The sequence below is a fragment of the Sorex fumeus genome, unplaced genomic scaffold (assembly GCF_029834395.1).
Source record: "Sorex fumeus unplaced genomic scaffold, SorFum_2.1 ptg000051l, whole genome shotgun sequence".
Lineage (NCBI taxonomy): Eukaryota > Metazoa > Chordata > Mammalia > Eulipotyphla > Soricidae > Sorex > Sorex fumeus.
In genome coordinates, this window is record NW_026606108.1 from 15012303 (window position 1) to 15031137 (window position 18835).

The 18835-nt window shown below is 42.2% G+C and overlaps 1 protein-coding gene and 1 non-coding gene across 4 annotated transcripts in view; one reads left to right on the forward strand and one right to left on the reverse strand.

Annotated features, from left to right (window-relative positions):
- PPP2R2B (protein phosphatase 2 regulatory subunit Bbeta) overlaps nucleotides 1-18835 on the forward strand; it is a 487952-nt gene that overhangs the window by 464264 nt on the left and 4853 nt on the right. For all 3 annotated transcript variants that reach the window (XM_056124486.1, XM_056124487.1, XM_056124488.1), the window contains one exon: nucleotides 9787-9956. In XM_056124486.1, the coding sequence (XP_055980461.1) occupies nucleotides 9787-9956 (170 nt within the window). The remainder of the gene's footprint in view (nucleotides 1-9786; nucleotides 9957-18835) is intronic.
- On the reverse strand, nucleotides 11389-11561 carry LOC130033199 (small nucleolar RNA SNORA23). The gene has a single exon (XR_008793920.1). It is a non-coding gene; the product is annotated as a small nucleolar RNA SNORA23 (small nucleolar RNA).

Here is an 18835-nt window from a genome sequence, read left to right on the forward strand (position 1 = left end):
CTGCATCTCTCTGAAGGAGAATTGCCATCTGTCTCACGCTGTAGGAAAATTGCCAGTTGTGTCCCCATTACGGGGGAGATTGTCAACTCTGTCTCCAAACGGAACAGTATGCCAGCTGTGCTCCTCCACAGAAGAAACGTCAGCAGAAGAGAGGATCCCAAGCACTGTGCGGTGCATGCAGAGCCCGTCGGTGTGCTGTAGCGCCCACCCTCCTCCACGCACCTGGGCTGCGCGGGCGTCAAAGCCAGCTGCTGGCCAGCACATCTCTGATTGATCAGCTTCTGGCCAATGAGAGCCGCTCAGACCCAGGCTGCGAGCGTCACGTGGCCGTCCCGGGGGCGCGTGTTTTTGCATCAGCCCAGCTGGGAGGCTAGAAATGCACTCTGAGTACCAGCTGGTAGCTCCCACGGCCGGGGGTGGGGGGCTCTCATTTCACACACCTCCACTTATGCATCACTGCAGCTGTCCAGCCTGCCCTGGTCCAAACACTCTGGCAGTACTGACCGGAAAGATCAGTCCTCAAAGCTACTCTCCAAGGTAGGTCTCCACCTATCTCCATTTGATAGTTAGGGAATACGACATTTGGAAGGAGTTAAGCCACATTTCCCCCCTAGTCTTCCTGACTTGAAAGCACCCTATGAGGCTTGGAGCCCTTGCCTGCAGAGCTACACTCCACGGTGAAAGGGTGAGAAGCAGCCTTAGATTTCCCAACCTCAGGGCCTCTCCTGATGACCCTTCTACGTAAGGGTACAAGTCCCCATGCGGGAGGAGACCCTGAGAAAGGGCCCAGTCCCAGGAATTCCTGTCATTTCCTGCCTGCTCGGACTCCCCTGCTCACTCATGCACACTTCCTTCCTGCTGTTGGCTTCTGCGCCCTCCAAAATGAAATGTCATTTTTAGGTTTCACGTTCTCTGAAGCCAACAGATTTCCTTTTTGCTCGGCGTCACTCTTCATTTGTGATTTCAACTCTTTCCCAGATTTCTGGGGCTTTATGCAATTTTTAGCCTCCTAACTGCTTCTCAGGCCAACAGTGAAGAGAAGGAAGGTTAACCTCAAACCTTGGAGAGTTTTTACATCAGCTCTTGATTCAACACAAAACACTGCACAGGGCACCTCAGTGCCTAGAGGGTTGAAAAGGAAATCTTAGTCACCTTTGACTACACCTTGTAACCTAAATGTCTTCTAAGAACTCTCAGATATGGAGCAGCAATTTGCAAAGAGAAGATGATGATGATGATGATGATGATGATGATGATGATGATGATGATGATGATGATGACTGCAGAACTGGAGTTGGGAGCACTTTCATCCAGTCCAAGCTGAAAGTGCTCTCCTCCTCCAGGCCATTAAAGCCCCACAAATGACAATATCTGGAGTTATTTGGGGTTGAACAAAGGATGTAGCTAAACATCCTAACTATCCAACAACAAAATATCACTTGCCCCAGACAATAATGCCCCCCAAAAAATCTGAAAACCCTGCACTCCTAGATTGAAGTAAGTTTACTTCACCTTCCCAAGCTGGGAACTTCTCACATGTCTGACCCAGTCAATGACCTGTCATTTCCCCAAATGTGAGGATTTTCTTGACTCCTGGTATTTACTGACTGGTAGCTCCTATCCTGGGGGTCTCATTTCACACCTCCACTTATGCATTTCTGCATCTGTCCCTCCTATCCTGGTCTAAACACTGTGCCAGGTGCTTGACCTGAAAGATCAGAACTCATAGCCCCCCTTGAAGGTAGGTATCCACCTGTCTCCGTTTGACAGGGAACATGATGCTTAGGAGTTAAATCTTTTCTCCAGTCTTCCTAACTTGAAAGCACCCTTTAGGCTTGGAGCCCAAACAGCAGAGCTATACCCCATGGAGTGGGGGTGAGCAACAGCCTTAGACCAGACACTTTTTTTTTGCCTATTCCTGTCTCAAAACACCGACCATCCCTTCACCTCCTGGCCCACTCTCTTTCACACTCTGCTCTGCATTGGTTATCAAAACCAGCTGCTGGCCATGTCATCCAGCAGCCTCAGATGATTCATTAACCTGAGAACTGGAATTCATGACATGTGTGCTAAGTGAGCTGTAAGGTACTTTAAGGTACTGACCTCTCCTACCCCATTATGGGGATTAGTAGAGGGAAACTGAAAGACAAAATTAGAGGAATTTATCAAACTGGTCATTTATGGGCTAGGAAGGATCTGTAGGCCCTTCTGTAAGGGGAAACTGATGGGAGGTATTGAATGTAAAGCGTGATGTCATTGTTGCTGTTACTGATATAATTGGGGTCTCTGAGAAACACTCTCTCTGTTGTGAAGCCTTATAGACTGTTAAGATCAAAACTGCTTCCACATGAAAAAAACAATCCCATTCACAATTGTGCCCCAGAAAATCAAGTACCTAGGAATCAGCTTAACTAAGGAAGTAAAGGACCTGTACAAAGAAAACTACAAAACGCTACTTCAGGAAATAAAAGAGGACATGAGGAAATGGAAAGATATCCCCTGCTCATGGGTCGGGAGACTTAACATTGTCAAAATGGCAATACTACCGAAAGCATTGTATAAATTCAATGCAATCCCTATAAGGATACCCATGACATTCTTCAAAGAAATGGAGCAAACACTCTTGAAATTTATATGGAACAATAAGCCCCCACGAATAGCTAAAGCAATTCTTGGGAAAAAGAAAATGGGAGGAATCAACCTCCCGAACTTCAAACTGTACTACAAAGCAGTAATAATTAAAACAGCATGGTACTGGAACAAAGGCAGAACTGCAGACCAATGGAACAGGGTTGAATACACTGACATCTCTCCTCAATCATATGCTCATCTAATCTTTGATAAAGGTGCAAGTAATGTGAAGTGGAGTAAGGAAAGCCTCTTTAATAAATTGTGTTGGCATCACTGGACGGCTACATGCAAAAAAATAGGCTCAGAACTCTGCCTAACACCATGTACAAAAGTAAGATCAAAATGGATTAAAGACCTCAACATCAGACCAGAAACCATTAGGTACATTGAAGATAAAGTTGGCAAAACCCTCCATGACATTGAAGCTAATGGTATCTTCAAAGATGGCACGCCACTGGCCGAGCAAGTGAAAACAGAGATAGATAAATGGGACTATCTTAAACTAAGAAGCTTCTGCACCTCCAAAGAAACAGTGACCAAAATACAAAGACAGTCTACAGAATGGGAAAGGATATTCACCGAATACACATCTGACAAGGGGTTGATATCCAGGATATACAAAATACTGGTTAAACTCCACAAGAAGAAAACATCCAACCCCATCCAAAAATGGGGCAATGAAATGAACAGAAACTTTCTCAAAGAAGAAATCCGAATGGCAAAAAAGCACATGAGAAAATGCTCTACATCATTAATCATCAGGGAGATGCAGATCAAAACCACAATGAGATACCATCTCACACCTCAGAGACTGGCCCACATTCAAAAGAACAAAAGCAACCGATGCTGGCGTGGATGTGGCGAGAAAGGGACACTCCTTCACTGTTGGTGGGAATGTCCACTGGTTCAGCCCTTCTGGAAAACAGTATGGACGATTCTCAAAAAATTAGAAATTGAGCTCCCATTTGACCCAGCAATACCACTCCTGGGAATATATCCCAGAGAGGCAAAAATGTATAGTCGAAGTGACATCTGCACTTGTTTGTTCATTGCAGCACTCTTTACAATAGCCAGAAACTGGAAGAAACCTGAATGCCCAAGAACAGATGACTGGTTAAAGAAACTTTGGTACATCTACACAATGGAGTACTATGTAGCTCTTAGAAAAGATGAAGTCATGAAATTTACATACAAGTGGTACAATATGGAAAGTATCATGCTAAGCGAAATGAGTCAGAAAGAGAGGGATAGACATAGAAAGATTGCATTCATCTGGGGGATATAAAGTAACAAAGTATGAGATTAATACCCAAGAATAGCTGAGATCAGCACCAGGAGGATTACTCCATAACTTAGAGGCCAGCCGGGTATCCTAGAGGAAAGGGCAGTTCAGATAGAGAAGGGAGCACCAAATAAAGGATGTTTGGAGGATTCTCCCAGGAGGGGAGATGCATGTCGAAAGTAGACTATGGACTGAACATGTTTGCCACTCAATGCCTCTTTTGCAGACCACAACACCCAAAAGGAGAGAGAGAACACAGGGGATTGCCCTGCCACAGAGACAGGGGGGATGGGGGGATGGGGGTGGGAGGGATATTATCCATGGTGGTGGAAAATGGGCACTGGTGGAGGGATGGGTATCTGATCATTGTATAATTGAAACCAAAGCACAAAAAATTGTAAATCTACAACTTTAAAAAAAATAAAATAAAATAAAGGAAAAAAAAAAAAAGATCAAAACTGCTTCCTTGGGGCTGGAGCGATAGCACAGTGGGTAGGGCGTTTGGCTTGCACGCGGCCAACCCGGGTTTCATTCCCAGCATCCCATATCGTCCCCCGAGCACCACCAGGAGTGATTCCTGAGTGCAGAGCCAGGAGTAACCCTTGAGTATAGCCGGGTGTGACCCAAAAAGAAAAAAAAACTGCCTCCTCATTGAAGGATCAACACTCATCTCTGCACCCTGCACTGTTTCCTTCTCCCCTCTATCTCTTTCGTTTCAGGATGCTAATTGGAAACCATGCCGGTCTGTAGGATTTCTAAAACCAAGCTCAGGATGTCCAGAGAAATGCCAGTTTTGATTTGTCTCACGATCCATCACTTAAGCTGTCACTGGATACTCTGTACCCGTGATGGAGAAGATTTTTAATTACATCTCCCTGATTGGTTTCCCAGAGCCGCTATTCTCACCTAAAAGTGCAGTTAGAGCTCATGTGTTCATATATCTAAAGCCATGTAATTGTTTAACATTTGCTTTTTCCTGTTGCTAGAGAGTTCCATGAGAGTGGATTTGTCCTTTTCCTTTTCATTTAGCAGAGGGCTGGCTACACATCTGCCAACAAATAATTTTGATTTATAATCTCATAAACTATGTTGTATGTGTGTAAGCACACCAAAGACACTGAAAAAAGCTGATAAATGATTGTACAGCCTGAATTAGGGAAATGCAATTCATCAGATCACTTCCTATGGACTATCATTTTCCTTCTTCTTCTTTCTGGGGAGTCCCTACTAGGTTCTAACTGCCGTAGTTAGAACCATCCCCAGAAGTCCTCAAGTGTCATTCCTGATGATGCACAAGGAACCATATGTCATGCCAAGGACTGAACTGGGGTCAGCTACATACAGGGAAAGTGCCTTAACCTCTCTCCTACCACTCTGGCTCCCAAGTTTTATACTTTAAGAAATTGAAATAATTAAAATATTACTTATATGATATCTTTCAGAGCCTGTCCAATTAATGATAGGTATTATTTTCATTTAAAAAAATTTTCGAATAGTTTGTCAATGTTGATTCATTTAACATATCTACTGAGTAATTTCTGTAGTCCAGGAAAGGATGGGGGGGAGGAACTCTGCCTTCATAGGACTTCTGTTCTAAAGGGGATGAGAAAACAATGTACAATATATTAAACATATTTGCACACAAGGGAATGTGGAGACAGTGAAAGCAATGGGTTTAGAAATTAGATCTTGAGGCCCAGGTGAGAAATGCTATGAGCATCTTGACAAATTCCTAAGGTCCCCTCCCTCCATAGCAGCCTTGTTCCTTTAGTGTTGAAAATAGATTTGTCAGCAGGAAATCCCCCTTGTATGCCTTTGGTGCAAAAAAAAAAAAAGAATCTCTTGATGAGAACAGAACACAAATGTGTGAATTTATTTCTCCAAGCCAAGAAGGGACATTTGAATGGGGGAAACCAGACTGCAGTTGCAGGAACTATTGGTTCCCAAGATACTGGTTCTGCCAAGGGTTTTTAATAGCTTTGTGGGTCCAAGTCCAGATTGTGGTGTGGATCTCAGCTTGGCACCTTGTCTTTATAAGGTCTGTCAAGACCTGCAGACCAATGAGGAAACTAGAGAAGAGAAGAGAGGGACTAGAATTTGAAAAGTCTTGGTTTTGCCCACTCTGCGGGTTATCTGGCTAATTGCAGAAGAAACTTACGCCACCCTACATAATTAATGTGGCCAAACCACTCTCTTTGAGCCTTTCATCAGATGCCATCATCTCAAGCATGTCCAGAAGTCCCGACTCTGCTCTGGCCACCTACAAATGAGATTGAGTGCTAGAAAGCATTAGACTCTGGCATCCTGCCTGGGACTCGTTAACACTAACAGGTTGATTTTCTCAAGGGCTTTTGTGCGAAGGATGGAAAGGACTGATCACCATCAGGAGCCCTCCAATTTTACAACTTCACCTTTTTATATAGATACTACTCTGGTATGAGGTATTGTACACGGCACAAGGCAGTATTGCATCATGTATAAAACATTTTAAAAACCTTGATGTCAGATCTGAAGTTCAAAATGTAGCTCTGGGCTGGAGAGATAGTATTGGGTTAAGACTCTTGCCTTGCATGCAACTGTTCCTGATTTGATCCTAGCACTACACACGGTTTGCTGGGCACCACCAGGAGTGACCACTGAGCAAGGATCCAGAAATAAGTCCTAGGCACTGCTGGATATGGCCCCAAAAAGTAAACCAGGGACCAGAGCGATAGTACAGAGGGAAGGAAGTTTGTCTTGGCTGACTTATGTTGGATCCCCTGCATCCCAGATGGTCCCCTGAGCACTGCCAGGAATAATTCCTGAGTGCAGAACCAGGAGAACTCCTGAGTACCTCCAAGTGATGCCCAAAAACGAAAACCAAAAAAAAAAAAAAGCAGCTCTACCTCAGTCTAGCTATGTATACTTTGACAGGTTACAAAACCTCTCTGTGCTTTATTTTTCACTTCTATAAAAATATGGATTCATAGTCCCTATGCCATGCAATTGTCTGAAGGATTAAATTACATAAAATATGAAAAGAAAGGGGCTTAAGATATTCACTTCCCATAAACATTAATCATGGTATTCTTACATTCTTTTGCTGAATAAAAAGAATCGTGGAGCTGCTGTTGTACATTGGATCTGGATAGATAATCCCTGAAGTGCAAAGTGCTGTACTGGTTGGTTTTTCTATGTCTTACTCACCATATCCTGCTTAAATAATTAGTGCTGGGTTGATTTAAGAATTATCTTTTAGTGTTGCCTCCATCTTCCTTGGGTTTCATTTTGAGGCTTTACAGTGGAGCTTCACTACTCACCCTTCCCAATATTTGCTGAGTATCAGGAAATTAAATTTCAGTCATCCTTTATGTTTATTTTGGAGAAGGCTCATACCCTGCAGTGATTAGAAACTATTCCTGGCTCTGTGCTCATAGTTCACACCTAGTACCATCAAACCAGAGCCCTCTGTGGGCAAAACATTCATTTCAGCCCATTGAGTTGTCTCTCAGACCCCTCAGTAACTATTCTTTTGATTACTTAAATAGACTACGGCTTTAGTAGTCATCATTCCCAGATTCTAAAAATATTGATCAGTGACGTATAGAGGTAAGGCAGGTTAACAAGGTTTTTTAAAACAGTGGTTTGCATTATTAGCCAAGCACCATGCACCCCAATCTATAGCTGGGAATTACTGAATATCAGAGTGAAAAATAAAATGAATAGGCAAGGGATGGAGCTCAGCTCAGAGGTGTAGTGTATGCCTTGCATATTCCAGGACCAGAGTTTGATCCCTGATATCAAAAACCATGTAAGAAAAAAGGCATTAAAGAGACTGAGGGGTCAATTGACTCCAGAGTTGCTGAATCTTTCATGCTCACTACCTCATGCAAATGTTTGGGGGGAGGGGGAGGCAAGGGGTGACAAAGCTTCAGGCTCCCCTCCTCTCATTGAAGTGGTATGCCTAGTGTTCCTGAGAACATGGTCCTTGCAGATTGTATTGAATAGAAATGTGAAAATTCAGTTCCTTCCAAGATTAATACTCAATCCAAGAGTCTAAGAGATGAGGTCATGGACTGAGAAGATTGAATCAGGCCCTGTAATAAGCACAGTTTCTGCTATTTCATTTGGGTATTACGTTTTAATTGTCAAGTTCATTTCTTGGCCAGTTGTGCTTTCTATGAAAATCAGTGTTTTGTTTGTGGGTTTCATTCAGCGAGATCTGAAGAAGTCATTGCATTCTACCATCTTCTATGTAGAATTTGACACTGTGAGAGCACAGAGGAAGCGGGCAAGTAAGAGGGAGCTGGGGGGAGGGGGGGACATATACACTCAGCACCCCAATGGCTAAATTTATAATTTAGCCTAAAATTATAATTTAAAACTTAGACTGAATTGCTCTAGTTAACTGTCACTGTTGCAATTAAACACAATTTGATAAACATGTGAATTTGTGTTTGTGCTATGAACATTCCCATGCAGGTTTCTGTGTGGACTTGTCTTCCTATCTCTTGAGTTTACGGTGTTTATTAAGTGGAGCTTAGCACTTATGACTGTCATACATCTAAGGTCAGAATACCATTTGTTAGTTGTGTGACCCCAGACAAGTTACTTAGCTTCTCTGGGCCTCAGTCTCTTTTTCTGTGTATACTTCTTTGATAAAGAAGTATATTATTTCTCTATTTCCACTTACATGAATCAAGGATGGCTTCCAGTTTGTATCAAAGCTGCCATAACCTGTTTTCCTACCTGAATGTTTAATGCTCCTGGTTCAGATTAGATATGTAGATTATGTCTTGATTTTTCCCAGTTTCATCATTATCATCCCTCATAGAAATTTTTCATTGATACAATTTGGTCTGATACGTATGCCTCATCTCTTACGTATCATTCTAGTCCCAAATGATCTATACTCCGAAGCCCTGTCATCTGTGGTCTGTCTGATTTTTAGCATTTGTTCTTTGGAACAAAGCTCTAATTTATCACATTAATATGAAACTATCTTCATCTAAATTAGAAATGAGCCATTTGGGGTAAGATTTTTACTTTTCTTTATGCTGATAGTCTTTTACATGTGTTCAGTGTATCTGATTTTCAATCTGGTCCTTGACTGGAAATCAGTTAAATTGATGAATCGATTGCCTGTGGGTGCTCACCATGTATTCGCTATTGTCAATACTTCTTTTTCACCAACAATAATGTTGATAGAGTAGGGCAATTTAGCCTGGCAAGTATTATCAATAGATGCCACAACATAAGTGAAAGTTGAAAATATTACAAAACAAGGAGAGCTCAAATGGTAGAGCACATATCTAGCATATGGAAAGCCCACCCACCCTCAGGTATGCCCCTACCACCCCCCAACAAAGGAAAACAATACACTAAGAGGGAAAGAAATCAGCCACCAAAAAGACACATGTTGTGTGAGTCCATTGATGTGAAATTTCCATAAAAGGCAAATCTGTTGAAACAGAATGTAGGTTAGCAGTGACCTAGAGACTAGGAAATAACTGCTAACAGGTATGTAGTCAGCAGGACATGGGGAGCTGGTTGATGAAAATGGTCTAACTATATTGTGGTGATGGTTGAACAAGTATGTAATTATATTAAAATACACTGAACATTGTTATAACCTTGTTATGAAATATATCTCAGTGAAACTATACGTTTTAGGGTTTTCCCATCCTTCCATGAAGGGAGAAAAAGAAACATGAACGCTAATAACAGCTTTTTCTGCTGCCAGGAGGCTGCCAGTCTCTTTTACTTCCTTAAGTCCAACACTGCATGTACCAACCCTGCTCCCAGAAAGATGCTGGACTTTCTAGCTGACCCCAAACATGTCAGCATCCAATGATGAGGATGAACTGACCTTGTTTTTTTTTTTTGTTCCACAGTTTTTGAAGAGCCGGAAGATCCAAGTAACAGGTCGTTTTTCTCTGAAATTATCTCTTCGATTTCGGATGTGAAGTTCAGCCACAGTGGGAGGTATATCATGACCAGAGACTATTTAACCGTTAAAGTCTGGGATCTCAACATGGAAAATCGCCCCATCGAGACTTACCAGGTACAACCCTTTACCCCCCTGTATTGAGAAATATTGAGGACTTTCTCTGTGGGCTTCCAAGTCAGCCTCCACTGCAAAGCACAATGCAAAAGCATCTAAAGTGTGAATCCCATGGGACTAGAAATCAATCTAAGCAGGATCTACTGAGCACTTAGAGTGGGGTGGCAGCTGCAGAAATTACATTCCTCGCAAGGAGGGGAGAAGTCAAAGAAGGATTAAGGCACTAACGTGTCATGATACTTCAATGATGTATGGTACAAAGAGATGGGGCTGAGTGCCCTGGGGTACTGGCCCGGTGAGAAAGATTTCCTTAAGCTGAGTCCTAGTTGCAAGGAAATGTGTATGCTCACAGGATCTTCAGAATCCTGCAATCAAGAGATGTGGGTTGGGTTTATAAAGTAGTTCTCTGTGCCTTGATCCTGAAGCTCAGATAGATGAGCCTGGTGATGTGAAAAGTGAAAGCAGATTGTGTCATTTGTGCTTATGATGATGGGTACAGTGGATAGTCTTTAAAGGTCCCACATTGGAAGAGACATTCTGAGTTGTGTTTTGGGATGTTGTTCTTCTTGCAGTTCTTAGTTTTTTGTGGAGGGGGCCTCCCAAGAAGTGTTCAGGAGGTTGTGGGGGAACAGCACCAGCAATTCTCAGTCAACCAGGACATGAAAGGGCCCAGGGTGCTTGGCTCTGCAGTGCTGGGGATACCTGAGCCATCCCTGAGCTGTCCTGGGGAGCCTAGAGGGACACACCTTGTGGTGCTCAGGGGTCTCCAGGGCTGCACCTAGTAATGCTTAGGGAAACATGTGGTGTCAGGAATCGAACCTGCATGCCTGGTATGTGCCCTAGTTGTTGTACTATCTACCAGCTCAAGTCTTTATTTCAGTTTTGTGTTTGATATTGCCATTTGGTCAAACATATTAAAATAATGTAGACATGAGGAGAAGGGCTGGACAGATCAGGAAGAAGGTCACTGGATGTCAGGGGAAGAGCAGTTAGCATGTTGAATTTTGACTTGAGCTTTGGCTCAGTGGTTGACAGACATACCAACATAGGAAATAAAGGAGAAGGCAGTGTTGCAAATGATAAAAAAAAGAAAACCAGAGTTTGTGGTAGAAAGGGCTTGATGAAGGCAAGAAAACAATGGAAGCAAAGATTAAAATGGGATGTAACTGAGTTTATCTTAATCTCTTGGATTAACTAAAAAAGAATAGAGAATTTTCAGAGAGTTTTTACTCTCATATTTTTTCTTGATATAAATGGCCTATCATAATGGTCACCCCTTTCAAAATATAAAAGCTGTAGAACCAGCACCACCGTCCAAGTCCAGAAATTTTTTTATCACTCTTTTGATGGGGTGCTGAAAGGGGGCTCCCAAGCAGTGCTCAATGCGAACCTAAATATATATCTAGACTTAAAATCAAATATAATAAATTTTTTATGTATGTAAATTTAGAAGCTGGTCAGTGGTAGTTATTTCCTAAGAGACAACACTAGGCCAGAACAATGATTGTAGGGTTTTTCTTTGATGTTTGTGTGAATAGCAAGATCTGAATGCAAAACACAGGTACTGCTATTAGACATGAGTAATAACAATGCACATGTTAGACAGCTATTGAAAGACTATTTTAAAGTCATGAAATTGCCTAGGAATGAGAATAATTAGAGGACTTGAGGGGGAATGAAGAGATAGTATATCAGGCAGAGCACTTGTCTTGCACATAGCAAACCCAGATTCGATCCTCAGCATCCCGTATAGTTCCCTGAGCACTGCCAGGAGTGATTTCTGACCATATTACTAGGAACAACCCCTGAGCATCGCCATGGCCCGCCAGAGAGAGAGAGAGAGAGAGAGAGAGAGAGAGAGAGAGAGAGAAGAGAAGAGGTGCGGAATTGTGACGGGAAGTTATGGATGCAAAGAGCACAGATAAATGGTTCATGAATGTTGTTCTGAGCTGGAGAGATAGGACAGTGGGTAGGGTGACTTGCCTTGCACATGCTGACCCAGGTTCCACCCCAGCACCCCATATGGTCCCCTGAGCCCCACTGTGTGTGGCCCCAAAAAGAAAAGATGTTTCTGAAGAGATATAACAGTAGTAGCTGAGTGGGACCCACGCTAAAGAAGTTATCACATTATGGGTTTATTTATTGAACAATCATGAGATACACAGTTAAAAAGTTCTTCATGACTGGGTTTCAGTCATACAGTCTTCCAACACCCATCCCTTCCCCAGTGCACATTTCCCACCCCAATGCCAGTGTCTCCAGTTTCCTTCCCAGCACCCACCCCCAGCCTCCCACCTCTATGGCAGGTTCATTCTTATTCTCTCTCTCTCTCTCTCTCTCTCCTCTCTCTCCTCTCTCTCCTCTCTCTCTCTTCTCTCTCCTCTCTCTCTCCCCCTCCCCCTCCCCCTCCCTCTACCTCTTCCCCCCTTCTCCTCCTTTCCCTCTCCCTCTCCCTCTCCCCTCCCTCTCCCTCTCTCTCACTCTCCCTCTCCCTTTCTCCCCCTCTTCTCCCTCTCCCTCTCTTGTCTCCCTTTCTCTCCCTCTCCCCCTCCCTTCCTTCTCCTTTCTTTTCTCTCTCCCTTCCCCCTCCCCCTCTCCCCACTTTATCCCCCTCCCTTTTTCTCTATCTCTCCCTCTACCTCTCCCTCCCCCGTTTGAGCATTATGGTTTATAATACAGGTACTGAAAGATTATCATGTTTGCCCCTTTACCTACTTTTAGCACTCAGTTCTTTTTTTTATTTTATTTTATTTATTTATTTTTATTGAATCCCCTTGGGCTGGAACAATAGCACAGTGGGTAATGCATTTGTCTTGCACGTGGCAGATCCTGGTTCAATTCCTCCACTCCTCTTGGAGAGCCCGGCAAGCTACCAAGAGTATCTTGCCCGCACGGCAAAGTCTAGCAAGCTACTGGTGACATATTCAATAGGCCAAAAACAGTAACAACAAGTCTCACAATTTGTTGTGAGATGTTACTGGTACCTGCTCAAGCAAATCAATGAACAACAGGAGGACAGTGCTACAGTGCTTGAATCGCCTTGAGATACAGTTACAAAGCCTTCATGTTTGAGTTTCAGTCCTACAATGACCAAACACCCATCCTGCCACCATTGTACATTTTCTACTACGAATGTCGCCAGTATCACCCCCCCATATCCCAACCCATCCCCTGCCTCTATGGCAGACAATTTCCCTCATACTATCTCTCTACTTTGGGGCATTATAGTTTGCAATACAGATACTGAGAAGTCATCATGTTTTGACCTTAGTCAACTTTCAGCACACATCTCCCATCCCGTGTGATCCCTTCCAACCATCATCAATTTAGTGATCCCTTTTCTATTCCAGCTACCTTCTCCCCCAGTTCATCAGGCAGGCTTCAAACCATGGAGCAATCTCCCTGGCCCTTATCTCTACTGTCCTTGGGTGTTAGTCTCATGTTGTATTATCTTATATTCCACAAATGAGCACTCAGTTCTTGAGTACTGATTTCCAGCTGTCATTGTCATAGTGATCCCTTCTCTATCATAACTATTTGCTATCCTAACATCATGTTTTATGTTCTGAGTAATATGCCAGTAGAAAAGAAATCCACTAAATTGACCTTAGATAGACAATTCACCCATCCAAGGAAGGAAAGAAGTATAAATAGTTATAGATGCAGACAGTTTTTAACTCTTTTGTTGAGAACATATAGATGGCTTTGTGTTATTGTCATTTTTCTCAGTAGAAGAAGGTTATCAGCTGAGTGAGAGGAAAGTGAAAGTGTAAAGTGTCATTTAGAAATACGAAATGACTGGGAAAATGGTGCAGGTTGTTCAGACTCTCACTTGAATTTTACTTGCAAGAGAAATTGATTTATTTATATGTTTCTCCCAGGCCACATTCACCTCCGTGGTACAGGTAAGTAAGGGCAGAAAACTACTTTTACCTGTGATGGGGTTCTACCAAATGAGAGCAAAAAACAAAGACAGCAAGGCAAGACTGTTGAAAAGTGTGTCTAAGAAAATGATTGTACAAGGCAGGAGCAGAGCATCTAAGGTGCTTGACCTGTGCAGTCAATGCTGGTTCAACCCCTGGCACAACATATGGCTGCTTTAAGCCCCTCCAGAAGTAATCCCTGAGTAGAACCAGGGATTAGCCCTGAGCACTGCCAGGTGTCATTCAGGAAAAAAATTATCACACAAATAGAGGAAATATGAAAATGGATTTGAGGAGTTGATAAAATCTTAAAGGGTACAGTAATGGTAACGGCAGGGTTCTTTATAAGAAGACGGAGGTGGTAGGATTGCTACCAGAAATGAGGCTGAAGTTCTTGGTGGACCTGCCATGGTTATAGATAGGAAGTTCAGTTTGAAGGCATGAATTCAAAAGAGTGGAGACTTTACTCAGGATATTGTCTGGAGAAGTAGTGAGGAGCCCACCTACCTCACTTAGCTTAGGAGAAGCAGCATCTCCTGGAGAAGCAAATTGCAGAGGGAGTCAAAGCATTGGGGACTGAATTCCAGAAGGAACTGTACAAGTTTCGGAGGTAAAATTAAAGGATGTGATATGAGATAGTTTTGTTGCCCCTGTGGTTCAAAGAGCATTCCTGTATATTTGGGGGTCCCATTGTCCCCCAAGTTTTTATAGTTCATCTTGGGAAAGACTCGATTACAGAAAAGTTGATTCTGCAAATGAAAAGAAAAATTAGCAATTTATTGTAGGAAAAGACTTTAAAATATAGCTATAACATGGAATTAGTCAACATTTTAAGACTAAAATCATGTTCAGCTGGTGTTAGACTTTGAAATCTGTAGAATATTTAAAAACTAGCATCGTAGCATTGATATTGAAATATCACAAAATTTTATGTTAAGATATACCATAGAATGCTAAAATAAGTTGTAGTCAGTTAAACTTTTATACTGTGTCGAAGATAGGAAATAAGTTATGATCCTGTGGGGGGGAAATGCATAATTAATTGTTAATGCCTGCTCTGAACAGGAAGGCTCCTGCCACTCATTTTTATATGTAGATCATCAGTATCTTTCCATGAATAAGAAATTGGAGTCTTAGGCATAATAAGCATTTTCAAGTTTTCCCACGGAACAGAGGATTTTATATTAATGTTCCAGCCAAATCCTAGCCCATATCTAGTTTCAGAATGAAAGATTTGTTGAGACTCAGAACCACCTCCTCTTTCACTTATAATCCCTGAGACCCCAGGGTTACCGAGAATCAATAATTTGATCCTATACAGGAAGAGTATATCAGTCCCTCGATGATAAAAACTAACCAATAGAACTTACCTTGACCAATTGTGAACAATTCATTAATAAAACAATCCCAGACTTCCATGGGCACATAACCTAATGAGACTGATGAGTTAGTATAACAAGTTATGCTCTTGCCTTACATGCAGTCAACCCAGATTTGATCCCTGATACCACATAAGGTCCCCTGAGCACTGCCAGGAGTGATCCCTGAGCACAGAGCTAGGAGTCTGGCAAAAAAAAATACTAATAAAACATGCTGGTATAAAACTTAAGAACCATTCTGTTGGGAGGGAGACATAATTTATAGTCATCGAAGTTATTCACAAGATAACAGAAGAAAGAAGCATTAAATAGGGTGAGTTTGAATGCTCTCTTCCCCCTAGATGTGTCTCAAGTTGTTGTTCTCCCTTATTCTCCTCTTTAGTAGATAAAGGCCACTCTGTCTAATTTCTTTAAACAATAAAAGATAAATGCAAACCACTTATAGAAGATGTTCTTTTCCTTCAGCTGTCCTCAAATATAGGCAGGAACTTCTCAGAATTTATATGTCAAGAAGGAGAAAATAACGATGCAGACCATGGTTTTCTTTTGAATCCTTTATAACTTTGTTTTTTAAAAAATATTTGGACCCAGAGAGACAAGATAGCAGGCAGTTTGCTTGTCTTGCACAAGCTGATCCAGGTTTGATCCATGGCATGCCTTATGGCCTCCAGAGAGATCCCTGAGAGCAGAGCAAGGAGTAAGACCACAGCACTGCTGGATGTGGTTCAAAAACAAACCAAAAAAAATTCTGTGTGTATGTGTTTGTGCATGCTTGTGTTCATTCATTCAATCTGTGTGTTCATTTATGAGGGCTTGGAGGTATGTTTTTTTCTATAGGCATGGACTTCTAAACCACATTATGATGACACATTTTACCCATAGTGCTTCTGTAAGATAAAAAGATGAATGGTAGGAGATCAGGAAATTTTTAGGAAGTAGCCAGATCTTAAATGACACCACTGCCCTCTCATAATCCATACTGTTCTACCCCTTCTCTACCTGTAAAATTCTTGTTTTCAAAACAATATTTATTGCTTTTCACACAAAATCTTTGGGTGTTTCTAGTGAATAAAGAAATATTCTACTCCTGTCTTAAAATACTACAAATCCTTGACCATTGTAAGACTAAGTCCTACATACTAGATTATAAAAATCTGTTTAACCAACTTTTTTTAATGTGTTTCTCTCTTCTTGAAAAATCTCACATCTGTGTAGTGCCTTAAAAAGTGCTCCATAACAGATAAGAGGAAGGAGTAGGAGGATTTCAAGTTGAAAATAGAGATATATTTTCCTCATCTTTTTTTCCCCAAATGTAGGTGAGCTGGAGGACAGAATAACAATAGGATAAAAGTAGCACACCACATTTGGCTTCCACTTGAGATCAGATTAATTCCTAGTTTCGCACCCTTACCCTAAAGAAACCTCCCTCTCCTGCCTCTATTATGCAGTCCAAAAGCAAGTTAGTGATAAAGGCAAGAAAGAACAAGAACCAGTCTGGCTTTCTAGAAGAGAACAACTCTTGAGATTAGGTGTCTCATCTCTCAAGAAGAGTAGTTAAACTCCCAAGTCAATGACTTTCAAGGAAATAATCTTAGTTTCTTGGGGGGGGGGGGGGGGGCGGGAAGAAATTGTTCAAGATCGGGGTCAGTAGATTATGTCCAAGAGGCCAGTTCCTGTCTTCACCTTTTCCTGTCAAAGTTTTATTGGAACACAGCTCCAAACATTTGTATAACCTGCCATTACTTCTGCATTACACATGTAGAATTGAGAGGCAACAGAAACTATAGGGCACATATAGCATAAATATTTACTATTTGGACTTTCAGAGAAAACAAAGTTTGCCACCCTCTGTTTAATACTCTCCCTGGTCAAGAATATGTCCTTCTTTTGCCTTTGGATCATTCTTTGCTCTAAAAATCTTAAAAAGCACCAGAGAGCTTCATCCCTACAAACAGAAAAAGCTAGCTAAATCATACCTTAGTCACTGTAAGCAGCAGGAGAGGAAGGGATAAGTGATGAGTTCATCTATAGCAGAGACCCAAGTATAAGACAAAGCCTTTCCTTTCCCCATCTAATTGTGCCTGAACCCTATCATCATAGCACTGACAAAATAAGCCTTCGAAGGCACAGAACTCTCTGGGGATCAGAGAATAAAGGTGAAGAAAATTAATCTGAAGAGTTAGAACTATGCGTTCTGTCCAAATAAGAGTTTGCAATACCCAATATATCTAATGGAACATGGAATCAATCTGTCTGAGCTGATTCCTTTACCCAGTACTAAGCACACACAAGAACCTCTGAGCTTGGGGCTGGAGTGATAGTATAGCGGTTAGGATGTTTGCCTTGCATGCGGCCGAGCCAGGTTCAATTCCCAGCATCCCATATGGTCCCCCCAGCACTGCCAGGAGTAATTCCTGAGTGTAAAGCCAAGAGTAACCCTGTGCATTGCCGGATGTGACCCAAAAACCAAAAAAAAAAAATCTAAAGAATCTCCAAGCTCAATATCCAGCAGAACTCCAAAGCTCAGTGCAGTAGAGGGTCCCAAGTAGCAGCAGAGAAGAAAAGGAACCAGGATGCTTTATCAGTGCTTTCAAGAACTCCCTCTCCTTTCATTCCGTTCCTGCTTTCTCTTGACCTTCGGTGTGTTCTCACAGCTCCTATCTAGAGCTGAGACCACAAGTAAGCTGAATTAGGTTGCTCAAAGTTTGACTTGGAACCCAAATACAGGATTTACTTCCTGCCCTGTTCCTTCTATTATCTTGTACCAGTAGCACTATGCTCTTATACTTCCAGACCCTAATGTGAGGAGAAAGATCAAACCTACTCCAAGAGGCTTTGCAGATGAGACTTAGGGGCAAAGCACTTGGCTAGCCCAGGGGGTATGCGTATTGTGACTGCCACTACCCACTCATAGGCTTCAGGAAGGATGATCCACAGGGAAAAATTGAATACATTTCGTACCTTTGAGCCTTATTCATTGGCCTATTTTCTGTCTATGCCTGAGATACTGAAAGTAGCTGGAGAAAATGACCCAAATATTTGTTAAAATTCACAGTCTCAAGTGGCCCTCCATGACTTCTACCACCCTACACTGTTCCCTGTCAAGCTCCTCCCGCCCCTTTATCTTTACTAATAACCTGGTTTCTCAGTTGCTTGATGAGTAGGAGCAAAGATTATCACACACTCCATATCTGCAACTTCCCATCCTAGTCAGCTGGACAGTTCTCCTGCCTAGATACCATCACATTACCCCATCCAAAAAGAATCAACAGCACCATCCTCTCAAAAGAAAGATCTAGGAGAATATGTGCTGCCAAAGCAAGCACTTTATCTAGGAGATCTTTGTTCTCCTGATTTTCTCTCTGAACGTGATAGCTGTCCTATGCATTTGTTATCTTGGTTCACCCTGCGGATATATTATGAATCCTGGGTACAAAGAAATAGTATACCAAATAATGCACTTACTTCACACTCAGTCAACCTGGGTTTAATCTCTGGCACCATATTTGTTCTCCTGAGCAACACCAGGAGTGATTCCTGAACACAGACATCAGAGTAAACCCTGCAAGAAGTGGCC